Source organism: Alosa sapidissima, chromosome 1, assembly GCF_018492685.1.
Source record: "Alosa sapidissima isolate fAloSap1 chromosome 1, fAloSap1.pri, whole genome shotgun sequence".
Taxonomy (NCBI): Eukaryota; Metazoa; Chordata; class Actinopteri; order Clupeiformes; family Clupeidae; genus Alosa; species Alosa sapidissima.
The window spans coordinates 41,710,657-41,731,386 of NC_055957.1; the positions used below are offsets into that span (position 1 = coordinate 41,710,657).

General features: G+C 39.6%; 1 protein-coding gene across 2 annotated transcripts; it reads left to right on the top strand.

Moving 5' to 3' along the window:
• The first annotated feature begins 944 nt into the window (after positions 1 to 944).
• Positions 945 to 19,002, top strand: si:dkey-9i23.14 (L-asparaginase). 2 transcript variants are annotated; one of them, XM_042094432.1, is made up of 7 exons: positions 947 to 1,101; positions 2,433 to 2,564; positions 3,697 to 3,792; positions 4,187 to 4,347; positions 6,550 to 6,633; positions 6,934 to 7,096; positions 18,594 to 19,002. In XM_042094432.1, exons 1-7 carry the CDS (start codon positions 1,024 to 1,026, stop codon positions 18,750 to 18,752), a joined length of 873 nt encoding a protein of 290 aa, XP_041950366.1. In that variant the 5' UTR covers positions 947 to 1,023; the 3' UTR covers positions 18,753 to 19,002. The 2 variants fall into 2 exon arrangements, with proteins under 2 accessions (XP_041950371.1, XP_041950366.1); XM_042094437.1 differs by lacking the exon at positions 3,697 to 3,792 and having other exon boundaries at positions 945 to 1,101.
• Positions 19,003 to 20,730: the final 1,728 nt, after the last annotated feature.

A 20,730-nucleotide genomic window follows, 5' to 3' on the forward strand; every position in this document is an offset into this window, starting at 1 on the left:
ATGTCAGTCTTTAGTCTAGCCTACTCTCCTGGGCATGTGTGGAACGAGAAGTTGATTTTTATGAACATTCTAATGACATCAGTCAGCTTTAGAATGTTGGGGTTGGCTGGGCACTGTGGGCTAACCTGACCCTAGCCAGATGAATTTCGCTCCGCCTAGCTCCACTCATCCATCTGGAACCGATCCATTGAAGTGTTGCTTCAGAAGGCTGGGCCTAATCAAAAAATGCTTGCATATGATTGAATAAGCCACTTGTCCGTCATCTATTGACGTGCTACTTCAACCACTCACATCGAAGCCAACCCGTGACGCTGATAACAGTCTTTCCTAGCGTTCATGGGCTTCGGAAAAACCTTTCTCCGAGTGAAAACATCATCATTCCGCGTCATTCACGTCACTTAATGTGTGAGTCAGAGGTCGGAAACTGGGGCTAGATTTTGCTAACAGAGTTGCCCAGTTAGGCGCTTGTCATCACTTTTGTCGTCACGTTGTAGTTCGTTTGTAGTCCATGTGGCCTTTCATGTCCAACAGTTTTAATGTGAACTTGGGAATTTGCCGTTTTTGTCACTTGAAAGCTGCATATCATTCTTTCACGAGCATCTTACACTATATTTTAAGCAAATACAGTTGTTTGTTTAGGATTAGTGAGTGTATGTTTTAACCTTTGTTGTGGCATCCGTGTTTGTCACATGAACACTTGCTGTCGGAAAAACAAAGTAGCCATGGGGGCGGTGCTTGTCATTTCGAGGTGCCCTGAATGCACCATCACAGTCGCTTCTACGCTATGTCACATCTATGAAACTCCTGCTATGTCACATCTATGAAACTCCCGCCCTGCGTCCTGATTGGCTGTACCATAAAATCGGTTGCAGAAATCACTCTCAATGGAAGAGCTCCCAGATGGATGTGAGTGAAGCTAGGCGGAGCTAAGCGGAACGAAATTCATCTGGCTAGGGTCAGGTTAACTGTGTGGGCAGTGTACAGCAAAGATTCTAGAGCGGAGCTCACCAGAGGTTATCGTCAATGGCTACCATGGAGCCAGTAACGTTACAAGAGGAGAAAGATGTTGACGACTGCAATGACCAAACTTCTTTCACCCAGGCAAGTACATCTATTAACTTTGATTTGCTAGTTTTTCAAGCCAGCCCATATTTACTCAAAGTAGCCTATACGTTTCTTTAGGTTAGTTAATACTTATAATACCTAATGTGACGTTTGCTAATGTGAAGTTATCTGTTGATACATTAATGTTAACATTAGCAGCTAGCACTAGCTGCTAGTCTAGTTCTAGCACAGCGTTTCTCAAACTGTGAGACATGCCAGGTGGGGCGCGAACTGACGTGAAAAACAGGAGTTATTTATTTTTTATTTTTATCTGTAGCCTGGGCCCAGGTAGCACCCGATGCGCAATGGACGCACTGTGTTATTCACAGGGAAGCGCTCGTGTCAAGGCAGCTTAGTTAGTCCCGACCTATATGACATTTTGAACGTTGTTGTGAGAGTGGTGAATTTCATCAAAACCCGGCCCTTAAAAGCGCGTCTATTCTCCGCACTTTGCGAAGAGATGGTAGCTGACCAAAAGGCTGTACTGTTTCACAGCGAGGTTCCCGAGGTAAAGTGCTGTCGCGCCTGTTTGAGCTCCGAGTCGCCTCTTCTTGGAGGAAGAGCGCATGTTTGAATCTGCAAGCACGTTCACTAATGAACATTTCTTGACGAAGCTGGCCTATCTTAGCGATATATTTGATAGCCTATATCTTAGCGATACATTTGAGTTAAATGTCCAGTTACAAGGCAAAGACAAGCACCTACCTCACCTAGCAAATAAGATTACTACATTCACCAAAAAAACTTATGGGACAGGCGCCTCGATCGTGACAGTATTATGCCTTTGAGATTTCTGAATCGCTGAATTTCGAAATCGCTGAAACGTCTGATTGGGAGCCACTCTTGTGATCCCATGTATTAAACAGTAGGCCTACATCACATCCCTGCAAAGTTTATTTCAAAAATATTTCCCAACCAGCAGTGCACAGTATGACTGGATTATGGATCCATTTAATGCAGCATGTTGGTATTTCATTGGATATATAGTACAATGCTGTAAAATGGCCTATGCTTCCTAATATGTTGCTGGAAAACAGAAATATGTGTGTTATGTATTTATTTATTATTATATCTGCAGCACCAGCTGATTTTAACTCTGTTGAAGAGGATATATTTAGAACTTGTCATTATTTCAATAAATTAAGTTTAAGCTTGACCTACCACTTTCTTAGAGCGATGAGGGACAGGTGGGGCTCGAGAATGCCCCCTTGATCAAAGTGGGGAATGAAAGAAAAAGTTTGTTTGTTTTTATTTATACATTTGAAGTGATTTATGTTTATGCTATAACTTGTATTTGTTTTTTTTTCTGTTTGTTTGTTTTTTCATAGGAATTGCCCCTAGGAAACAATCTTGAGTTGAAACCTATAATTATCAGTGGTCCAATTGTTAGGAGAAAACAGTTTCTACACTATCTTGGCATGGTTTTGGACCAGTTCTGGCTGCATTCCAGGGATATCCAGGCAAGGCAGCTTGATTTGTCATTTGACACCCAATGAATTATTGATTTGATTGAAACGTCTATAGGAACAGAAACAGAATCTATGATTTACAATGTTTAACTAAGAAGAAGTCATGTCATGCTGGGGCTTCATGAGGTGGCAATTTTTATTTCTATATTTGTTTTTAGCTATAGTTTAGCATCTCTCTGAAAAGAAACAATATAATCTGCAATAGATTCAACACATACTGTACAAATGCACTGCATATAAGACTTTGCATACAGTATATAAAATAACAGGTATTACAATAACAATGTAATTGTAGATTACACACCAGCACCTGCACACACAGGTATTCAATAACAATAAATAGCAAATAAATATCTGGGTTCTGACAGCATAATGCACAGTCACTAATGTATTGCACAGGATGCACTGGAATCGATATAGTTAGATTAGGTAGTCAGTGGTGTTACTCACAACAGTGCGTTATTAGAGTGAAGAAGTGGTGGGCAGGGTGATATGAGTCTTTGATGATGTTTGGGGCCCCTGCATTGGCACTGGGATTTAGGAGGGTGTGCAAAGTTGGTGTGAGGGATTGCAAAAAAAGTATTTTTTTTTTTTTAAGAAAATGTCCTCTGTTCTCTTGGGGTGATTTTTTTAAAGGTTTAATTTTCTTTGCAATAGTTTTGCATTCTGAGGGAATGCATGACTTACAGTAATACAAAGTAAAAGTAGCTAAAAAAGAACCCACAGGACATTTTAGGGGCTCCGTAGTTTTAATTTCCAGTGTTCAGCAACTAAATAAATGTTCAGAGTGTCCTGGAAACACAGGATCAATTCAATAGGCATATATCAGGCAATGCCATTATTGTAGAATAGAAATAGCCTATTACGGTGGTAGTGTAGTGGTTAAGGAGCTGGGCTAGCGTGCAGTAGCCTGAAAGTTGTTGGTTCAAGTCACTTTGGTCAAGAACTGTCTGCTAAATGTAATGTAATGTTAATGTAATGTAATTACATTTTTCCACAAAAAGCATAAACTAGCTTAACATATAACAGAATTATTAACACAAAATAAGTGTGGAAGTTGAGAGGAAAATAAGGCATTGTGTATATTATGAAGAACACTGAACGTAATCTCTGTTTCATGTAGTCAAAACGGTCGACGATCATTGAATTACTACCTGTTTTTGCCTGTGGTGCGGTGGAGACTAATGACCTTTATTCAGTTCAGGAAATTGTGAATAAGGTATTTCCATATTATAGAGATATTATGTGATGGAGCATTATATAACAGTTAGGTCTGATTGAAGGAGTTAATTTACTAATTCAATTCATTCAATCACTTTGTATTGTGCAAATCAGCATCATAAGTGTATCAAGTGGAATTAAATAAAAATCGAATAAAAATTCCGAGTGGGGATGTGTCACTCATTGAATGCCTCTCGTCCAATCAGAAATGAATACATAATTTGACCAGACCTAACTGTTGTATAATACATAATTATGTGATTATTTATATGAGTTTAGATGTGTGATGATAACATTGAGTTAGCCCTGACTACATGATCTACATGGACTGTGATATGAAACAGGTTTTAAGATTAAAAAGCCATTAAAAAAACGTATTTTGATGTGGGTAGATGGATGTGAACTGTGGAGACTATGATGACTTCAAGCCCATGCACAGGGCCGCTGAGTGTGGCAATATTGAAATGGTGACGTACCTGATGAAGAAGGGTTCGTCTTGGCAACTGATGAATCACTTCGGCGAGAACCCCTTATCCCTGGCCATCAAGAACAGGTAGATCATATGAATGGATGACAGATGTCATATTTTACCTCAAAAGGTGAAAAATGGTGTGGTGATTTAATTCTTACTGTACACACAAGATCTGTTTGGACCCTGCTGAAAGATGGGCAAAAAAATTCACTGGACATGCCACATTTTTGTTTTGTCATTTTGTCTTTTTCAAACAAACTAGGCCAAATCAGATATTTGTACCTTACCCAAGAGAGAGGCACAAGTAGTTGCTCATAGGCCAAAAACTAACTTGACTCATACGCAGAGTACTCATGCATCACATTTGTTAATCATCAGCAGTCTGCAAAATGCTACTGCTGTGATTTCTCCTTGCTCTCCTCACCCGCACCCCCACTCTGTCATATCTATGTCATAGGGTACTTAGATAAATGAAGCAAATATAGCCCCATAAGCTTGGTTCCATATGCTCTGATCAGTTTCATTCCATAAAGTGAGATACAAATTGTGACTGATCTGATTAAAGCTCAAGAAGGAGTAGGTCAAATTTAACTTACAGAATTCGTTTAGACATCAATATTGTGTTGGATGTACTGTAATGTGGATCAAACTAGAAGTCCACTTGGAGAGTGCAAACCTCCGCTAACAGCACATCTGCATACCTAATATGTAAGTGAACTGAAAGTCCAGTGAAGGAGAATGAAGCCATACAGCTCTTCTATTAGGAGGTTTATCACTCTGAGTTAACTTACCCAGGTTTGTCACTAAACCATTAGGGTGGTCCTTATCAAGTCCAACTTTTTTTTTTGCAAAATGTTAGTGTCTTAACGTCTTAAACTGTTCCTTTTAACTTCAAAATTAGAAATATGCAAACATTTTGACAAAAAAAATATATTTAGAGGTAGCTCAATCATGTGGAAGATTGCCTATGTGGAAGCTGTGCTGCGTTATTGTGATATGCAAGTAATATTAAAAGTTGCTGCAAATGAACTACATTTTATTGAAATCAGAGCAACACTGACATGACAACAATGACAACAATCTCAAAAAAAGCACAAAGTTTTCAACAATCCCTCATTTCTGATACTCAGTAGCCAGTGTTGACTTTTTGCAGTCTGGATAGATCCGACAGTGATCTTCCATTCTAATAGATGGCAGATTTGATCCAACTAATTCTGGTATGGATCAAATAAACTTCACTTCTTGTTTTTGCCATGATTTTGCTCTTGGTACACAACACAACTGCAAGCAAAGCTGGGCAAGTAATGGTGAAGATGCCTTTTCCTCATATAGTTCTGTAGCACATATTTGGGGTTCCGTGGATACAATTGTTTGAATGTTTTAATGAAGACCAAAAAATGTGCTCTAAACCCAAACAAAAAAGGTGATCATCAATAGAAATATGTATTGATTCCACCAGGAAATGTAAATCTGCTAAACCGGGTCATGGATGGATTAATTTGGATTTAGTTTCTACAATAAGTAAACTGAGATATGTATGTAAAATATGTATCTAAAAGATATGGAGATTGTTTTGGAATTTTACTAGCCAGTTACAATGCCAATTCAAATAATCTGTTTTTATGAAAATCATCAAACAGAAAATCATCTGAAAGTTTAAAGCTATTGAGCCACCAGTAATTATTATGTTATGAAATCCTCTAGGAACAGAGTGAAAAGGTCTATAGGGTGCTGTGATCACATCCATATTATAATCTCAGGAACAGACCTAAGCCACTTACATAACACAAACCCAGCCAACGTTGCCCACTTTCTGTTATTGTACTGCACAGTAAAAAAATAACCCTGTCCTAAAATATGATCGCTTACTGTACGTACACACCGCCGCCAACTTGAGCTGCAAAAGATACAGGAAGTCCTTAATTTTCAATGGAAGCCGGCTTCTCTCAGCTGCAAGAAGCGGCAAATCTGTTGGCATCGCGTTTTGGGCGTCTTGAGCGACCAGAGCGTCAAGCAGAAAGTTGAAAGTTGGTCAACTTTATGCTAATGAGCTATGATGCGGTTCAGCGGCAAACGACCAGCAACGTAGAATTCTGCCACGTCAGAGCGGCCAGAGCTTTTTTGGATCTCAAGTTGGCAGCGGTGTGTACGTACAGTTAGTCAGGAGGTCTGTCAAATACAGACCTTGTCCAGACCATTACAAAGAACTGATGATCCAAGCTGAACATGCGTTTGGTTTAATGGAAAACCAGCACAGCATTGCTTTCTTTTCTGATTTTGCAGGCATTTTGATCTCATCAAGTTTCTGAAACTGCATCACGCCGTCCTCAAGATGCCACTAGTGAGAGCAGCAATGCGCCTGCAACAGTAAGAATTTAACATTGTTTCCCCATGAACATCCTTGTGTCGTTTCAAAAATGAAATGTTTTTAAGAAATCCATAAATATCATACTAAAGTTTGTAAACAGAACATAATTCAGACCAAACGTGCACCTCGGGTTTTAGAGGTTGGGTGGTCAACTGTTGAATAAGCTTAGCAAGCACTGCTCCATACTGTTGTTTTCATTCAGAGTTTTTGTAAATTGCATTCAAATTGAATTTGAATTGCATTGCCATTCTGTCTCTTCATTTCTGTCTCTGTTTCTTACTCTGACCCTTGCCTCTCAGAGCTGTGGCCAAGAGGGACTTCTCCGCATTGTACGCTTGGTCCCTGGCTGAGCTGGACATGGATGAAAAGGACTACAATGGCCGCACAGCCATGCACCTGGCTGTGCGCATGCGTGACAAACAGCTTGTGCAGATTCTGTTGCGCTATGGGGCCACGCCTTTGGTGAGCTCACGCTGCTGTCTGCTGTCCAGTATAACATTAAATGCACATAAACATTTCACTCACTGTAATACTTTTTAATGTGATTAGTGGGTGAGTGAGTACTGTCTATTATTGCCATGTGAATGAAATGGATAATCAATAACAATTGTGAAATATAGCCGCAAGCGGCAATGGCGGGCCCGAGCACCTGCGGGCCGCAACCCGTGACATTTCGGAACCCAACAAAGCACCGACGTGGTGCGCTTCTGAAATGTACATATTTGATGTGTGTGCTAATCTGATTAATCTGATGCATCTGATGGTGATTTCCAACAGACGTGGAAAAAACACATTCCTTATCTTGCCAATTGGTGGCGCTATGTAAGGCATGTTAATAAGACATTTGAATTTCATCATCATGATATCTAATTTTGTGTAAAATTTCAGATAAATCAGTCAAAGCATTGAACATTTTTGGCACATTTCCTGCTTGGCCAGATGGTGGCGCTATGCTAGGCATGTGAATTACACATGTGAATATAATCACAATAATGATATCCAATATTTTGTAAAGTTTCAGATCAATCAATAAAGGCATTGCCAATTTCTGCCACATGTTCCTGCTTGGCCAGGTGGTGGCGCTATGCCAGGCAGGTCTATTGGGTGTCTGGATAGCATCATAATCATGATATCTATTAACCTGAGAAGTTTCAGACCATTCATTCAATGCACTGTGATTTATGACACATTTCCTCTTTATGTGGTGAGATATTAAAACCATAATATATTACAACATATCAAAAATCCCTTCACAATTTAACATCAGCAACATCTTGGCATGATGTTTGCCAAATTTCACATGAATCTGACAAACCGTCTAGGAGCAGTATGTTAAAATTGATCATGTGACATCAGTGTAATTGTCATTCTTTCTGTTGCCAGTTGGTGGCGCTATGCCAAACATGCATTATGGGCATGTGAATATTATCATTAACATGGTCTTCAATGACCTGTGAAATATAAAACATTTCAAGCCATGCATGGTGAATTATGACACATTTATTGTTTATGTGGAAGGGCATTAAAATTAATAATTTCGCCATTTCGTCAAATTACAACATATCAAAAAAAGGCTTCACAATTTATAATCAGGAACATCTCGGCGTCATGTATACGAACTTTGACATGAATCGGATCAACCGTCTAGGAGGAGTACGTTAAAATTGATCATGTCCACAAAGCACAAAATCTCAATTACCTCACTTCCTGTGGGCGTGGCTAATGGCATGTTAATACAAAAGTTGTTTGTTTTTGGGAGTTACATACACCCCCCAAATTTGGTGTGTGTATCTAAAACTATATGCCAACCACAAGTCACAGTGACATAAGGGGGCGCTAGCGAGTCTCTGGGCCATACCCGGGGCCAAGCTTTTTTACCTAGCTGCTTTGTGTGACACCTGATGTGTGTGCCAAATTTCAAGACTTTTCGATTATGTTAACCACCTCAAAATATTTGCCAACCACGGGATCAGTCACCTAAGGGGGCCCTAGCGAGTCCCTGGGCCACGCCCGGGGTCAAGCTCTTGTACCTAACTGCGATGCGTGACACCTGACGTGTGTGCCAAATTTCAAGAGTTTTCGACCATGTTAACTACCTCAAAAACAGGAGAGCAAAAAAGTGGAATAACAATAATAAATATAACCGCAAGCGGTGATTTACGGGGTCCGAGCAAAACGAACATGAGGTAGCATAGCTTTTTAGTTTTACATACGCTTTGATTGTTTGGGCCCAATTGTTCAAAAGAAACGTGATTGGATTTCGGTTATCGGATTTCAGTTACCGGATTTCGGCTATCGGATTGGATCAAATCTTGAAAATGGCTTGTTCAAAGGGAAACAAGGATCCTGAAATTGGATTAGATCACATAATCTATTCTTGGTTTTGATCTGGATAAAACCTTCACTTTGTGTTGTTCAAAACTTTTGAGTTGGATTGGAATAAATTTGATGCATAAAATTAGGATTACCCTGTGCTGTAACGTTATAGTGTGCTAACCTCCACAACCTAATAGTATTCTAACAATACCCTATTCTAGTGTGCTAACCTCCACAACCCAACAGTATTCTAACAGTAGTATTCTAGTGCGCTAATCTCCACAACTCAATAGTATTCTAACAATACTCTATTCTACAGGACTATGCATTTGTCATGGATAAGATGAAGCGTCTGTTAATGGAAGGCAGTGTTTCCCACAGAATGGAATTGTATTTGTGGTGGTAGGTGAAGGGGGGTGGGGGTGGGTTCTGTGTTGGAGTCAATAAGATGAACAACCTATAATTATGCAGTTATACTTGCCTTGCACGACAAGTCCTGTCAAGTAGCTGTAACGTTATAGTGTGCTAACCTCCACAACCCAACAGTATTCTTAACAGTATTCTATTCTAGTATGCTAACCTCCACAACCCAGCTGAAGGAACTGTAGGGGGCGATGTGGGTCGAGGTAGAGTGAGTGTGTGGCGAGCAGGCAGAGCCTCGGTCAGAAGGCTCAATGGTATGAAGTGATGACACGGAGATGGCAGGTTTCGGTGCAACACAAGTGAACTTTATTTGAGTTTCAATTCATCTGTTCTTTTGTTCTTTACTTGTATGTGTGCTGCATCAAAGAGGAAACAAACAGAAAATGGAGTAATCAGTGAAATGGGGTAAATCAGTACAGATCCCAACTCCCAAACAAACCAATTGACATTTGAACAATAAACTGAAATCATATGGCTATATAAGGTACAACTAAACAATACTTGACATCCCAAGTCAACCAACATCACCTAATCATCTCTCACATGGGACTCCAACACACCAAACCAACAAACAAAGACCTTAACTATACACATGATGGCAGAGCTACTCTACAAACTGATAAACATCACAAAAGTCATAGTGAGGGTCATTAAAGTGATGACTTATGTTAACTCAAAGACGCACACAAAGCAGGACACACTGGAGTGCTGAGTTGAGATGAACAAAAGAGTGAACGGAGGGCGAGCAAACAATTTATCCTGGTCTGAGCCCCTGCTCCGGAGCTACAGGGTTTCCCAGCAGGTAAACTGGGTGTGGTTTGGTGACAGAGCCAAACAATCCAGCAATTTCTCCACAGCACCTCCTTACACTGACAGGCTTTGGAAAGATTTGCAAAGATTTGGAAAAGATTTTTGAAAGACTACAGTCTCAGACCCTCTCACATCTAAAGACAAGTAGTAGAGTTTTAAGTCACAGACTATGATTTTGCAATGACTAGGGATCTTGCAGGGTCACTATTTACAAGACTGCAACACGATTCCTTTAAATTATTACCCATCATGCAATAGATAAACAGGAACTGAAAATTATAGCCTACTAAACTCAAAGTCGTATTTTCGTGTTTCTGCAGCATTGTTTCATGCGTGACATCCTTAACCGATACAGAGTTGTTCTGTCAAGTGGAAGAGCCGACTAAATATGTATAAGAAATGACAAATATTATAAGAATAACAAATAATTATAGGCTACAGCTGTGTCGGAGTCAATAAGAAAAACAGCCTATAATTATACAGTTACACTACAAGTCCATATTGACAAGTAGCTGTAATGTAATAGTGTGTTAACCTCCACAACCCAACAGCATTCTATTGTAGTATGCTAACATCCACAACCCAACAGTATTCTAACACTAATTAATTCTGGGGCAATAAGACATTTGTAGAGAAGAATACTAATGGATGAAATATAAATATGATAGACTTTATGATGAAGGAAAAATAGTAAACAAAGAAGTTCCCCTGAATGTCATAGAGTGTCTCGGCATTGTGATTCTTGACAACTGATGAGTGTGAATGTTGATTGGCTGATGTCATTCAGGTGCTGTTCAATGGTGTGAATCTTCAATAACCAATAGCATGTGCAGCTTGATCCTGAAGTTCTAATGGGGATTCGAACACTCAACCTAAGAAACACCAGTACAAGGCATTATCCCACTGAGCCACTAACAATCATACACATTGGGCAGTCACATTCAAATGGTGAAAATGTGTGTTGGTAAACACACAAGAAAAACTCCAAGCATACATTTGACAATAAAATGAAGGGCTTTCCTAAAAGAGTACACCTGAAATCTTTTTGAAATTCTGGGGCAATTAGACATTTGTAGAGAAGAACACTAATGGATGAAATATAAATATGATAGACTTAATGATGAAGGAAAAATAGTGAACAAAGAAGTTCCCCTAAATGTCAGAGTGTCTCGGCATTCTGATTCTTGGCAACTAATGACTGTGTATGTTGATTGCCTGATTTCATTCAGGTGCTGTTCAATGGTGTGAATCTTCAATAACCAATAGTATTCGAGCTAGAGCCTAAAGCACTACCAGGGATTCGAACTCTCAACCTAACAAACATCAGCACTAGGCATTATCCCACTGAGCCACTGACAATCCTACATATTTGGCAGTCACATTCACATGGTGAAAAGGTGTGTTGGCAAACACACAACATCAAGAAAATTCCTAGCATACATTTGACAATAGAATTAAGGGCTTTATAAAAAAGAGTACAGATCTGAAAATGTGCACTGTTAATGGTATCCACATAATGATGGTTGTATGGTTGTTCACCAAGGAAAAGAAATTACTCATATAGGAATATAGGTGATATAGGAGAAATGGGCTGAGTGGTCGAACTTTATTGGTCTATATCTCTGAAATGGAAAAACATATCCAAATTATTTTGATAACTTTTGTGAGGCTTTGTCTAAACATTGTCTGTGAGAATTTTGGTGAAGATTTGATAATTTTTGAAGTATGTGAAACTTTTTATGATGTTTGGCTTTTCTCTGAAATTGTGGCAAAAGTAAACATTTTTAGAGCATAAGACCAGGGTGAAAAAGATGCATCTGAATGTAGAGATTAATATCATGAAAGAATTTTGAGTCTAGGTCAATCTGGTAAGGAGAAATAAGCATTTTTGACAAGAGCGCCACCTTTGGGTGCAGTACCCCAAATTTTGGGTTATGGGTAGTGGGGGGTACTGGTAACAATACTTGAAAATGTTTAGTTTCTAGGACTTACGGTTTATAGGAATATAGGTGATCTAGGAAAAATGGCCTAAGTGGTCTAACTTTATTAGCCTATATCTCTGAAATGGAACAAAATATCAAAATTCTGATCCATAACTTTTGTGAGGCTTGGTCTAAACATTGTCTGTGAGAATTTTGGTGAAGATTTGATTATTTTTGAAGAGTGTGAAACTTTTTATAATGTTTGGCTTTTCCATGAAATTGTGTCAAAAATAAACATTTTTAGACCATAAGACCAGGACCAAAAAGATGCATCTGAGTTTAGAGATTAATATTATGAAAGAATTTTGAGTCTAGGTCAATCTGGTAAGGAGAAATTAGCATAATTAACTTTTTTTTCCAACAGCGCCACCTTTGGGTGCAGTACCCCAAATTTTGGGTTATGGGCAGAGGGGGGTACTGGTAACCATACCTGAAAATTTGAAGAGTTTTGGAGTTACGGTTTAGGCAGCAGTATGACTTTTACAGAATTTTGGCCAAAAATGAACGGTACAGAAACAATAGGGGTCCTGCAGCTACGCTGCTCGGACCCCTAATAATAATAAATATAGCCGCAAGCGGCAATGGCGGGCCCGAGCACCTGCGGGCCGTAACCCGTGAAATGTCGGAATCCAACAAAGCACCGACGTGGTGCGTTTGTGAAATGTACATATTTGATGCGTGTGCTATTTTATTTTCTGCCACATGTACTCGCTTGGCCAGGTGGGGGCGTAATGCAAGGCAGGCCCATTGGGTGTCATCATAATCATAATATATATTAACCTGAGAAATTTCAGACCATTCATTTTAAGCAAAGAACATTTCTGATACACTTTTTGGTTGGCCAGATGGTGGCGCTATGTTAGGCATTGAAATTACACATGTGAATATCATGACAATAATGATATCCAAAATGTTTGTACACTTTCAGATCAATCACTTAAAGCCTGTGTTGCAGGTTAAACACCACTGTTGATTAATGGGTACATAAAGCACTCAATATATGTATATCATTTTAAAAATGTCTCCAAATGGTGTTAAATGCCAGTTTTTGTTGTTTTTAGCATTAGCTGGTTTTTTGTACGCAATTCGGTGATGACGTCACTTTGGGGACTACTTGATCTGCGCTTCATTCATTTCAATGCATTTCAATGGACATCGCGGTTACACTTTCAACATAAAGTTTGTATATTTACACTTCGAATTTCGTCACAGCATTTATATCACAGCTACCATATGATCTACCAATGGTAATAACGGTGCCTGATATCAATTTAGTATTTTCTCTGAATTTCGGGAGGTCTCGTTTTGGAGGGTATATGTTTTACATTCATTCCTATGGGAAACGGTCGCGGTTACACTTTCAACATAAAGTTTGTATATTTACACTTCGAATTTCGTGAACAGCACCGAATGAAAGTCAACATGTTCTTTATATCTAGTGATAGTGATCATGTCGTTAGTTCAGATAAGTAGGCTACCGGGCAAACTTAGTCAGAAGATCAGAATATGAAGCATCATGATAGCTAGCTGGGCTAACTTTTTAGTCCCACCTGTGAGCCACCCCAGTTACTTAGCTTCTAGCCGCCGCCGATTAGGCTGGTCGTGTCTTCAGCATGAATATTTTCGATAACTACTGCTCGTGATTGATTGCCATTGACATCGTCAGGGTACGGCTTACCAAAGAGGGAGATAATATGGGCAAGTCGCAGTTTTGCAGGTGCTTGTGTGGGCTGTGCCGTCCCGATGGAAACTGTGGTGGAGAGCTGCAGTAACTAGGGAAGCGAGTGCATTTTGGCCGCTGGTCGAGGAGCTCCCCTGTGACCAGCATAATGACATGATCTATCTAGCTATCTATCTGTCTATATACATATCTAGGCTATCTATAGCCTATATATTTATCTATAATCTGCGCTATCTACTGCTGAACAATACCTTACTCGTCTCTCTTTACTCCTCTCTCGTTATTCTCAAGGGTCTCAAGGTGGGCTTTGGTCTGTAGTCTCCCCAAGGTGACGTAATGCAATGCATTGTGGGGGAAAGGAGAATCACTTCAAATGCTGTGAAATATTACCTGCTTTTTCGTATTATATTCCGTTTTGTGATACCCAACAACATCAAATACAATGGATAACAGTTTAAATGTTTATTATCAACAAGCAAATTGTGCAAATTCGTTGGAAAATGAACCCTGCAACACGGCCTTTAAGGCATTGTCCATTTCTGGCACATTTCCTGCTTGACCAGGTGGTGGCGCTATGCCAGGCAGGCCCATTGGGTGTCTGGATATCATCATAATCATGATATCTATTAACCTGAGAAGTTTCAGACCATTCATTCAATGCACTGTGATTTATGACACATTTCCTCTTTATGTGGTGAGATATTAAAATCATATCAAATATATAACATATCAAAAATCCCTTCACAATTTAACATCAGCGACATCTTGGCATAATGTTTGCCAAATTTCACATGAATCTGACAAACTGTCTAGGAGGAGTATGTTCAAATTGATCATGTGAAATCAGCATAATTGCCATTCTTTCTGTTGCCAGTTGGTGGCGCTATGCCAAACATGCATTATGGGCATGTGAATATTATCATTAACATGGTATTCAATGACCTCTGAAATTTTAAACATTTCAAGCCATGCACGATGAATTATGACACATTTACTGTTTGTGTCGAAGGGTATTAAAAATCATAATTTCGCCATTTCGTCAAATTACAACATATCAAAAAAAGGCTTCACAATTTAGAATCAGGAACATCTCGGCGTCATGTATACCAACTTTGACAAGAATCGGATCAACCGTCTAGGAGGAGTACGTTAAAATTGATCATGTCCACAACGCACAAATTCTCAATTACCTCACTTCCTGTGGGCGTGGCTAATGGCATGTTAATACAAAAGTTGTTTGGTTTTGGGAGTTACATACACCCACCAAATTTGGTGTGTGTATCTAAAACTATATGCCAACCACAAGTCACAGTGACATAAGGGGGCGCTATGGAGTTCCTGGGCAACGCCCGGTGCCAAGCTTTTATCCTTGTCTATTCACTGTATAACTTGATGTGTGTGCCAAATTTCATGCGTTTTCACCCATTGGAAGCACTTCTTTTGGCATCATGATTAATCACATATTTCATCACATATTAGTCTGCACAAAATCCCAAATACCTCACTTCCTGTTGGGCGTGGCTAATGCAGTGTACATACGAAAGTCGTTCATCTGGGGGAGATACAGACACCTACCAAATTTGGTGTTTGTAGCTGAAAGTATATGCCCACCACGGGATCAGTCATCTAAGGGGGCGTAAGGGGGCGCTAGCGAGTCTCTGGGCCATACCCGGGGCCAAGCTTTTTTACCTAGCTGCTTTGTGTGACACCTGACGTGTGTGCCAAATTTCAAGACTTTTCGATTATGTTAACCACCTCAAAATATTTGCCAACCACGGGATCAGTCACCTAAGGGGGCGCTAGCGAGTCCCTGGGCCACGCCCGGGGTCAAGCTCTTGTACCTAACTGCGATGCGTGACACCTGACGTGTGTGCCAAATTTCAAGAGTTTTCGACCATGTTAACCACCTCAAAAACAGGAAAGCAAAAAAGAAGAATAACAATAATAATACTCGATAATAATAATAATAATAATAATAATAATCCTTACAAAAACAATAGGGCCTTGCGCCCTTCGGTGCTCGGGCCCTAATAATAATAATAATAATCCTTACAAAAACAATAGGGCCTTGCGCCCTTCGGTGCTCGGGCCCTAATAAATAATCCTTACAAAAACAATAGGGCCTTGCGCCCTTCGGTGCTCGGGCCCTAAATATAGCCGCAAGCGGCAATGGCGGGCCCGAGCACCTGCGGGCCGCAACCCGTGACATGTCGGAATCCAACAAAGCACCGACGTGGTGCGTTTGTGAAATGTACATATTTGACGCGTGTGCTATTTGCTTTTGTATTTGATTTTCTGCCACATGTACTTGCTTGGCCAGGTGGGGGCGCAATGCAAGGCAGGCCCATTGGGTGTCATCATAATATATATTAACCTGAGAAATTTCAGACCATTCATTTTAAGCAAAGAACATTTCTGGTACACTTTGTGGTTGGCCAGATGGTGGCGCTATGTTAGGCATGGAAATTACACATGTGAATATCATCACAATAATGATATCCAAATTTTTTGTAAACGTTCAGATCAATCAGTTAAGGCATTGTCCATTTTCTGGCACATTTCCTGCTTGACCAGGTGGTGGCGCTATGCCAGGCAGGCCCATTGGGTGTCTGGATATCATCATTATCATAATATCTATTAACATGAGAAGTTTCAGACCATTTATGCAAAGCATAGAGCATTTCTGGCACATTTCCTGCTTGGCCAGATGGTGGCGCTATGCTAGGCCTGTGAATTACGCATGTGAATATCATCACAATAATGATATCCAATATTTTATAAAGTTTCAGATCAATCACTTAAGGCATTGTCCATTTCTGGCACATTTCCTGCTTGGCCAGGTGGTGGCGCTATGCCAGCTAGGCCCATTGGGTGTCTGGATATCATCATAATCATGATATCTATTAACCTGAGAAGTTTCAGACCATTCATTCAATGCACTGTGATGTATGACACATTTCCTGTTTATGTGGTGAGATATTAAAATCATATCAAATATATTACAACATTCAAAAATCCCTTCACAATTTAACATCAGCGACATCTTGGCATAATGTTTGCCAAATTTCACATGAATCTGACAAACCGTCTAGGAGGAGTATGTTCAAATTGATCATGTGACATCAGTATAATTGTCATTCTTTCTGTTGCCAGTTGGTGGCGCTATGCCAAACATGCATTATGGGCATGTGAATATTATCATTAACATGGTCTTCAATGACCTGTGAAATTTTAAAAATTTCAAGCCATGCATGGTGAATTATGACACATTTATTGTTTATGTGGAAGGGCATTAAAATGAATAATTCCGCCATTTCGTCAAATTACAACATATCAAAAAAAGGCTTCACAATTTATAATCAGGAACATCTCGGCGTCATGTATACCAACTTTGACATGAATCGGATCAACCGTCTAGGAGGAGTATGTTAAAATTGATCATGTCCACAACGCACAAAATCTCAATTACCTCACTTCCTGTGGGCGTGGCTAATGGCATGTTAATACAAAAGTTGTTTGGTTTTGGGAGTTACATACACCCACCAAATTTGGTGTGTGTATCTAAAACTATATGCCAACCACAAGTCACAGTGACATAAGGGGGCGCTATGGAGTTCCTGGGCAACGCCCGGTGCCAAGCTTTTATCCCTGTCTATTCACTGTATCACTTGATGTGTGTGCCAAATTTCATGCGTTTTCACCCATGGGAAGAACCTCTTTTGGCATCATGATTCATCACATATTTCATCACATATTAGTCTGCACAAAATCCCAAATACCTCACTTCCTGTTGGGTGTGGCTAATGCATTGTACATACGAAAGTCGTTCATCTTGGGGAGATACAGACACCTACCAAATTTGGTGTGTGTAGCTGAAAGTATATGCCCACCACGGGATCAGTCATCTAAGGGGGCGTAAGGGGGCGCTAGCGAGTCTCTGGGCCATACCCGGGGCCAAGCTTTTTTACCTAGCTGCTTTGTGTGACACCTGATGTGTGTGCTAAATTTCAAGACTTTTCGATTATGTTAACCACCTCGAAATATTTGCCAACCACGGGATCAGTCACCTAAGGGGGCGCTAGCGAGTCCCTGGGCCACGCCCGGGGTCAAGCTCTTGTACCTAACTGCGATGTGTGACAAATTTCAAGAGTTTTCGACCATGTTAACTACCTCAAAAACAGGAAAGCAAAAAAGTAGAATAACAATAATAATACTCAATAATAATAATAATAATAATAATCCTTACAAAAATAATAGGGCCTTGCGCCCTTCGGTGCTCGGGCCCTAATAACCTGCTATTTGGGAGTGAGAAAAAATCTAGCTTGATTTGGATGATGGCAATGTGTTCATTAGGTATCAAATGTAGACCTATTTTATTTTTTTGTAGGTAACTATTTTCTGTAACACCTTAAATATGAATTGTATTGATGCAGGGCCAAGCGATGAAGAGAGATATGCATCTGGTGTTCCACTAGCTGGCCAGGCTATTGTTGTGCTTCTGGTCTGAAGCTCACTGAAAATGTAGCCCATCAAAATATCATCTAAATACTACAGCACATTGTGAACTTTAACTTAATGGAGGTTTATATGTTCTCAATCACTGTCCCAGAATTCAGGCGTTGGCTGGGTTTTGTATAAGATTTGAAAATGTTTCATTACATATAACGGCTGAAGGACATTTTTTTTCTTTCTTTTTTTGATAACTTCTCTTCACCACTCTTCCTTGTCTCTCATGCCCTCATCTCAGGAGAGGGATATCTGGAACCAGACTCCACTGGATGAGGCTCGCAAACATAACTTGGATGGAATCCTGACGCTCTTTCATCCACGCTTCACTGTGCAGTTTCCCAACAAACAAGCCTATTTGCAGCACATACCAAATAAGAAGCTGGAAACTGACATATGATGTCACACTGGCCCTATTTAAAAGGACAGAAGGGCATAGTCAGAGATAACATATTTCTAATTTATTTAACATAAGTTATTTTTGTGTGTTATTCAGCCATGTTTTAGCCATAATGCATTGAATCTTGATAGGAGTAACCAGAAGTCGATATTGTAAGATTTTCAATAAATCTGTGATATTTTCAAAAATAAAAATGGTTTCTTTGCAGAATGGCGTATAATCTCTGTGCTGCAGAGTAGCATTAAATTCAGCCCTCTGTTTTGAATTATTAATTATATTTACTTCTGCATTTGTTTGCATGTAGCATGTGAATGAATATAGAGTTTACTGGAAATATTTCTTATCGTTGATATATTTTTTAACTGTGAAATTAAAAAGCACGTGTATGTGAAGTATCCAATGACACCTTCATTTCATTATGGCTGCTTTAGCAACACACCTTAAGCTACTGTGTAGTGGGTCCCATTTAGAAGTGGCTACTTCATTCGCGCTTTCCTTGACTCATGGAGCTGTGTGAATTTTATTACAACTTTTCGCCACGATATGGCAGTTTAAGTCCGCTTGATACTGTAAGGCGTAAGCCATTGGTTTCCAAAAGAGAATTTATTTGTGTCGCCAGCATAGCCTATTGACAATTTATGTTGTAAATAGGCCTACCTTATAAGCCTACCTGTAGCTTAGGGCAGGGGTTCCCAAACTTTTCCACGACAAGGCCCCCCAAACACCACAAGGTTCTGGCCAAGGACCCCCTTGATGTGTTATTAAACCCATCGACAATACTACGGCAAATGTAAAAATACATTAAGCTATTCCTAATAATTATTTTAGCCACAAGCACTTCGCTATGGAGCATACAGTGTGTAAAAATTGTATTTGGGGCTTTCTGTTATATGAGAGCTATCACTCTACTATTATTCCCAGTCATTATCATGGTAAATATAATGTTCAGATATGCCTCACATTATTATAATGGCATTGTATAACAACCCTCATAGTAAAAGGTATATTTTACATTTTTCAAATGTATTTATTTGTTGCTTTTATTTTTCCTTCCAACTTGCTGAGGCCCCCCTGGCACCCCCTCGCGGCCCCCACTTTGAAAACCACTGGCTTAGGGAAGCTAACAGCTTTCTATTAGGATCTAGTTTGTTAGTTACAGTTTTGTCATAACTCCCTAATGCATTTTTGCATTTAGAATAGCCAGAGCGTGAATATCTCAATCGGAAAATTAAACAATATCGGGTGCCTATGGACTAGGCTGGGTGAACCCAGCCTGATCTGCCCGCTATTTATTTTTTGATTTCTTAAAAGATTGAGCTTGGTCTGGTGAAAGCCAGACTAGCCATGGACCTCAGTTACACAATGCAAGGGAACATGAAGCAGCCTATATTTGCACGAACAATAACGGACAACAGCTCTTCAACTTTGGCCCGTTAAAATGCGTATGAACAGTCTAGCGACGCATTTCATCAAGGCCCATTTGGACATGTCAGTTATTTGCACCACTGGTTAGATGTAAAACAGCATTTCGTTTCAGACTACTGTTACTTAATTTGTGCATTAACAATAACGTTTCAGACTACTGTTACTTAATTTGTGCATTGACAATAAAGTATTACATGAACTAAAGATGACTAAAATCTTATGTAGAAGAAGAAACATTCACAAAAAATCCATCCATCCAAAAATTGATAGCTGTTGAAAACGGCATGGAACTGACAGAGGTGTTTTTGTTTATAAATAAATAAATAAATAAATAAATAACATTATGCTGATACCTTTTGCTTTTCCCAAATACAATGTAGCCTACAGGTGTAAGTGACCTTTCATCAATCCAGTTGCAATGGATGAACTGTGATGAACTGCCCTACTTGTGATTGTTTAGAGATTTTAAAGGTTTTATAACAATACATCTTCTTCGGCTATTCTACAATCTATTCACCTTTTCAGCACTAGGCTACTTTCTGTGCAGCCGCAC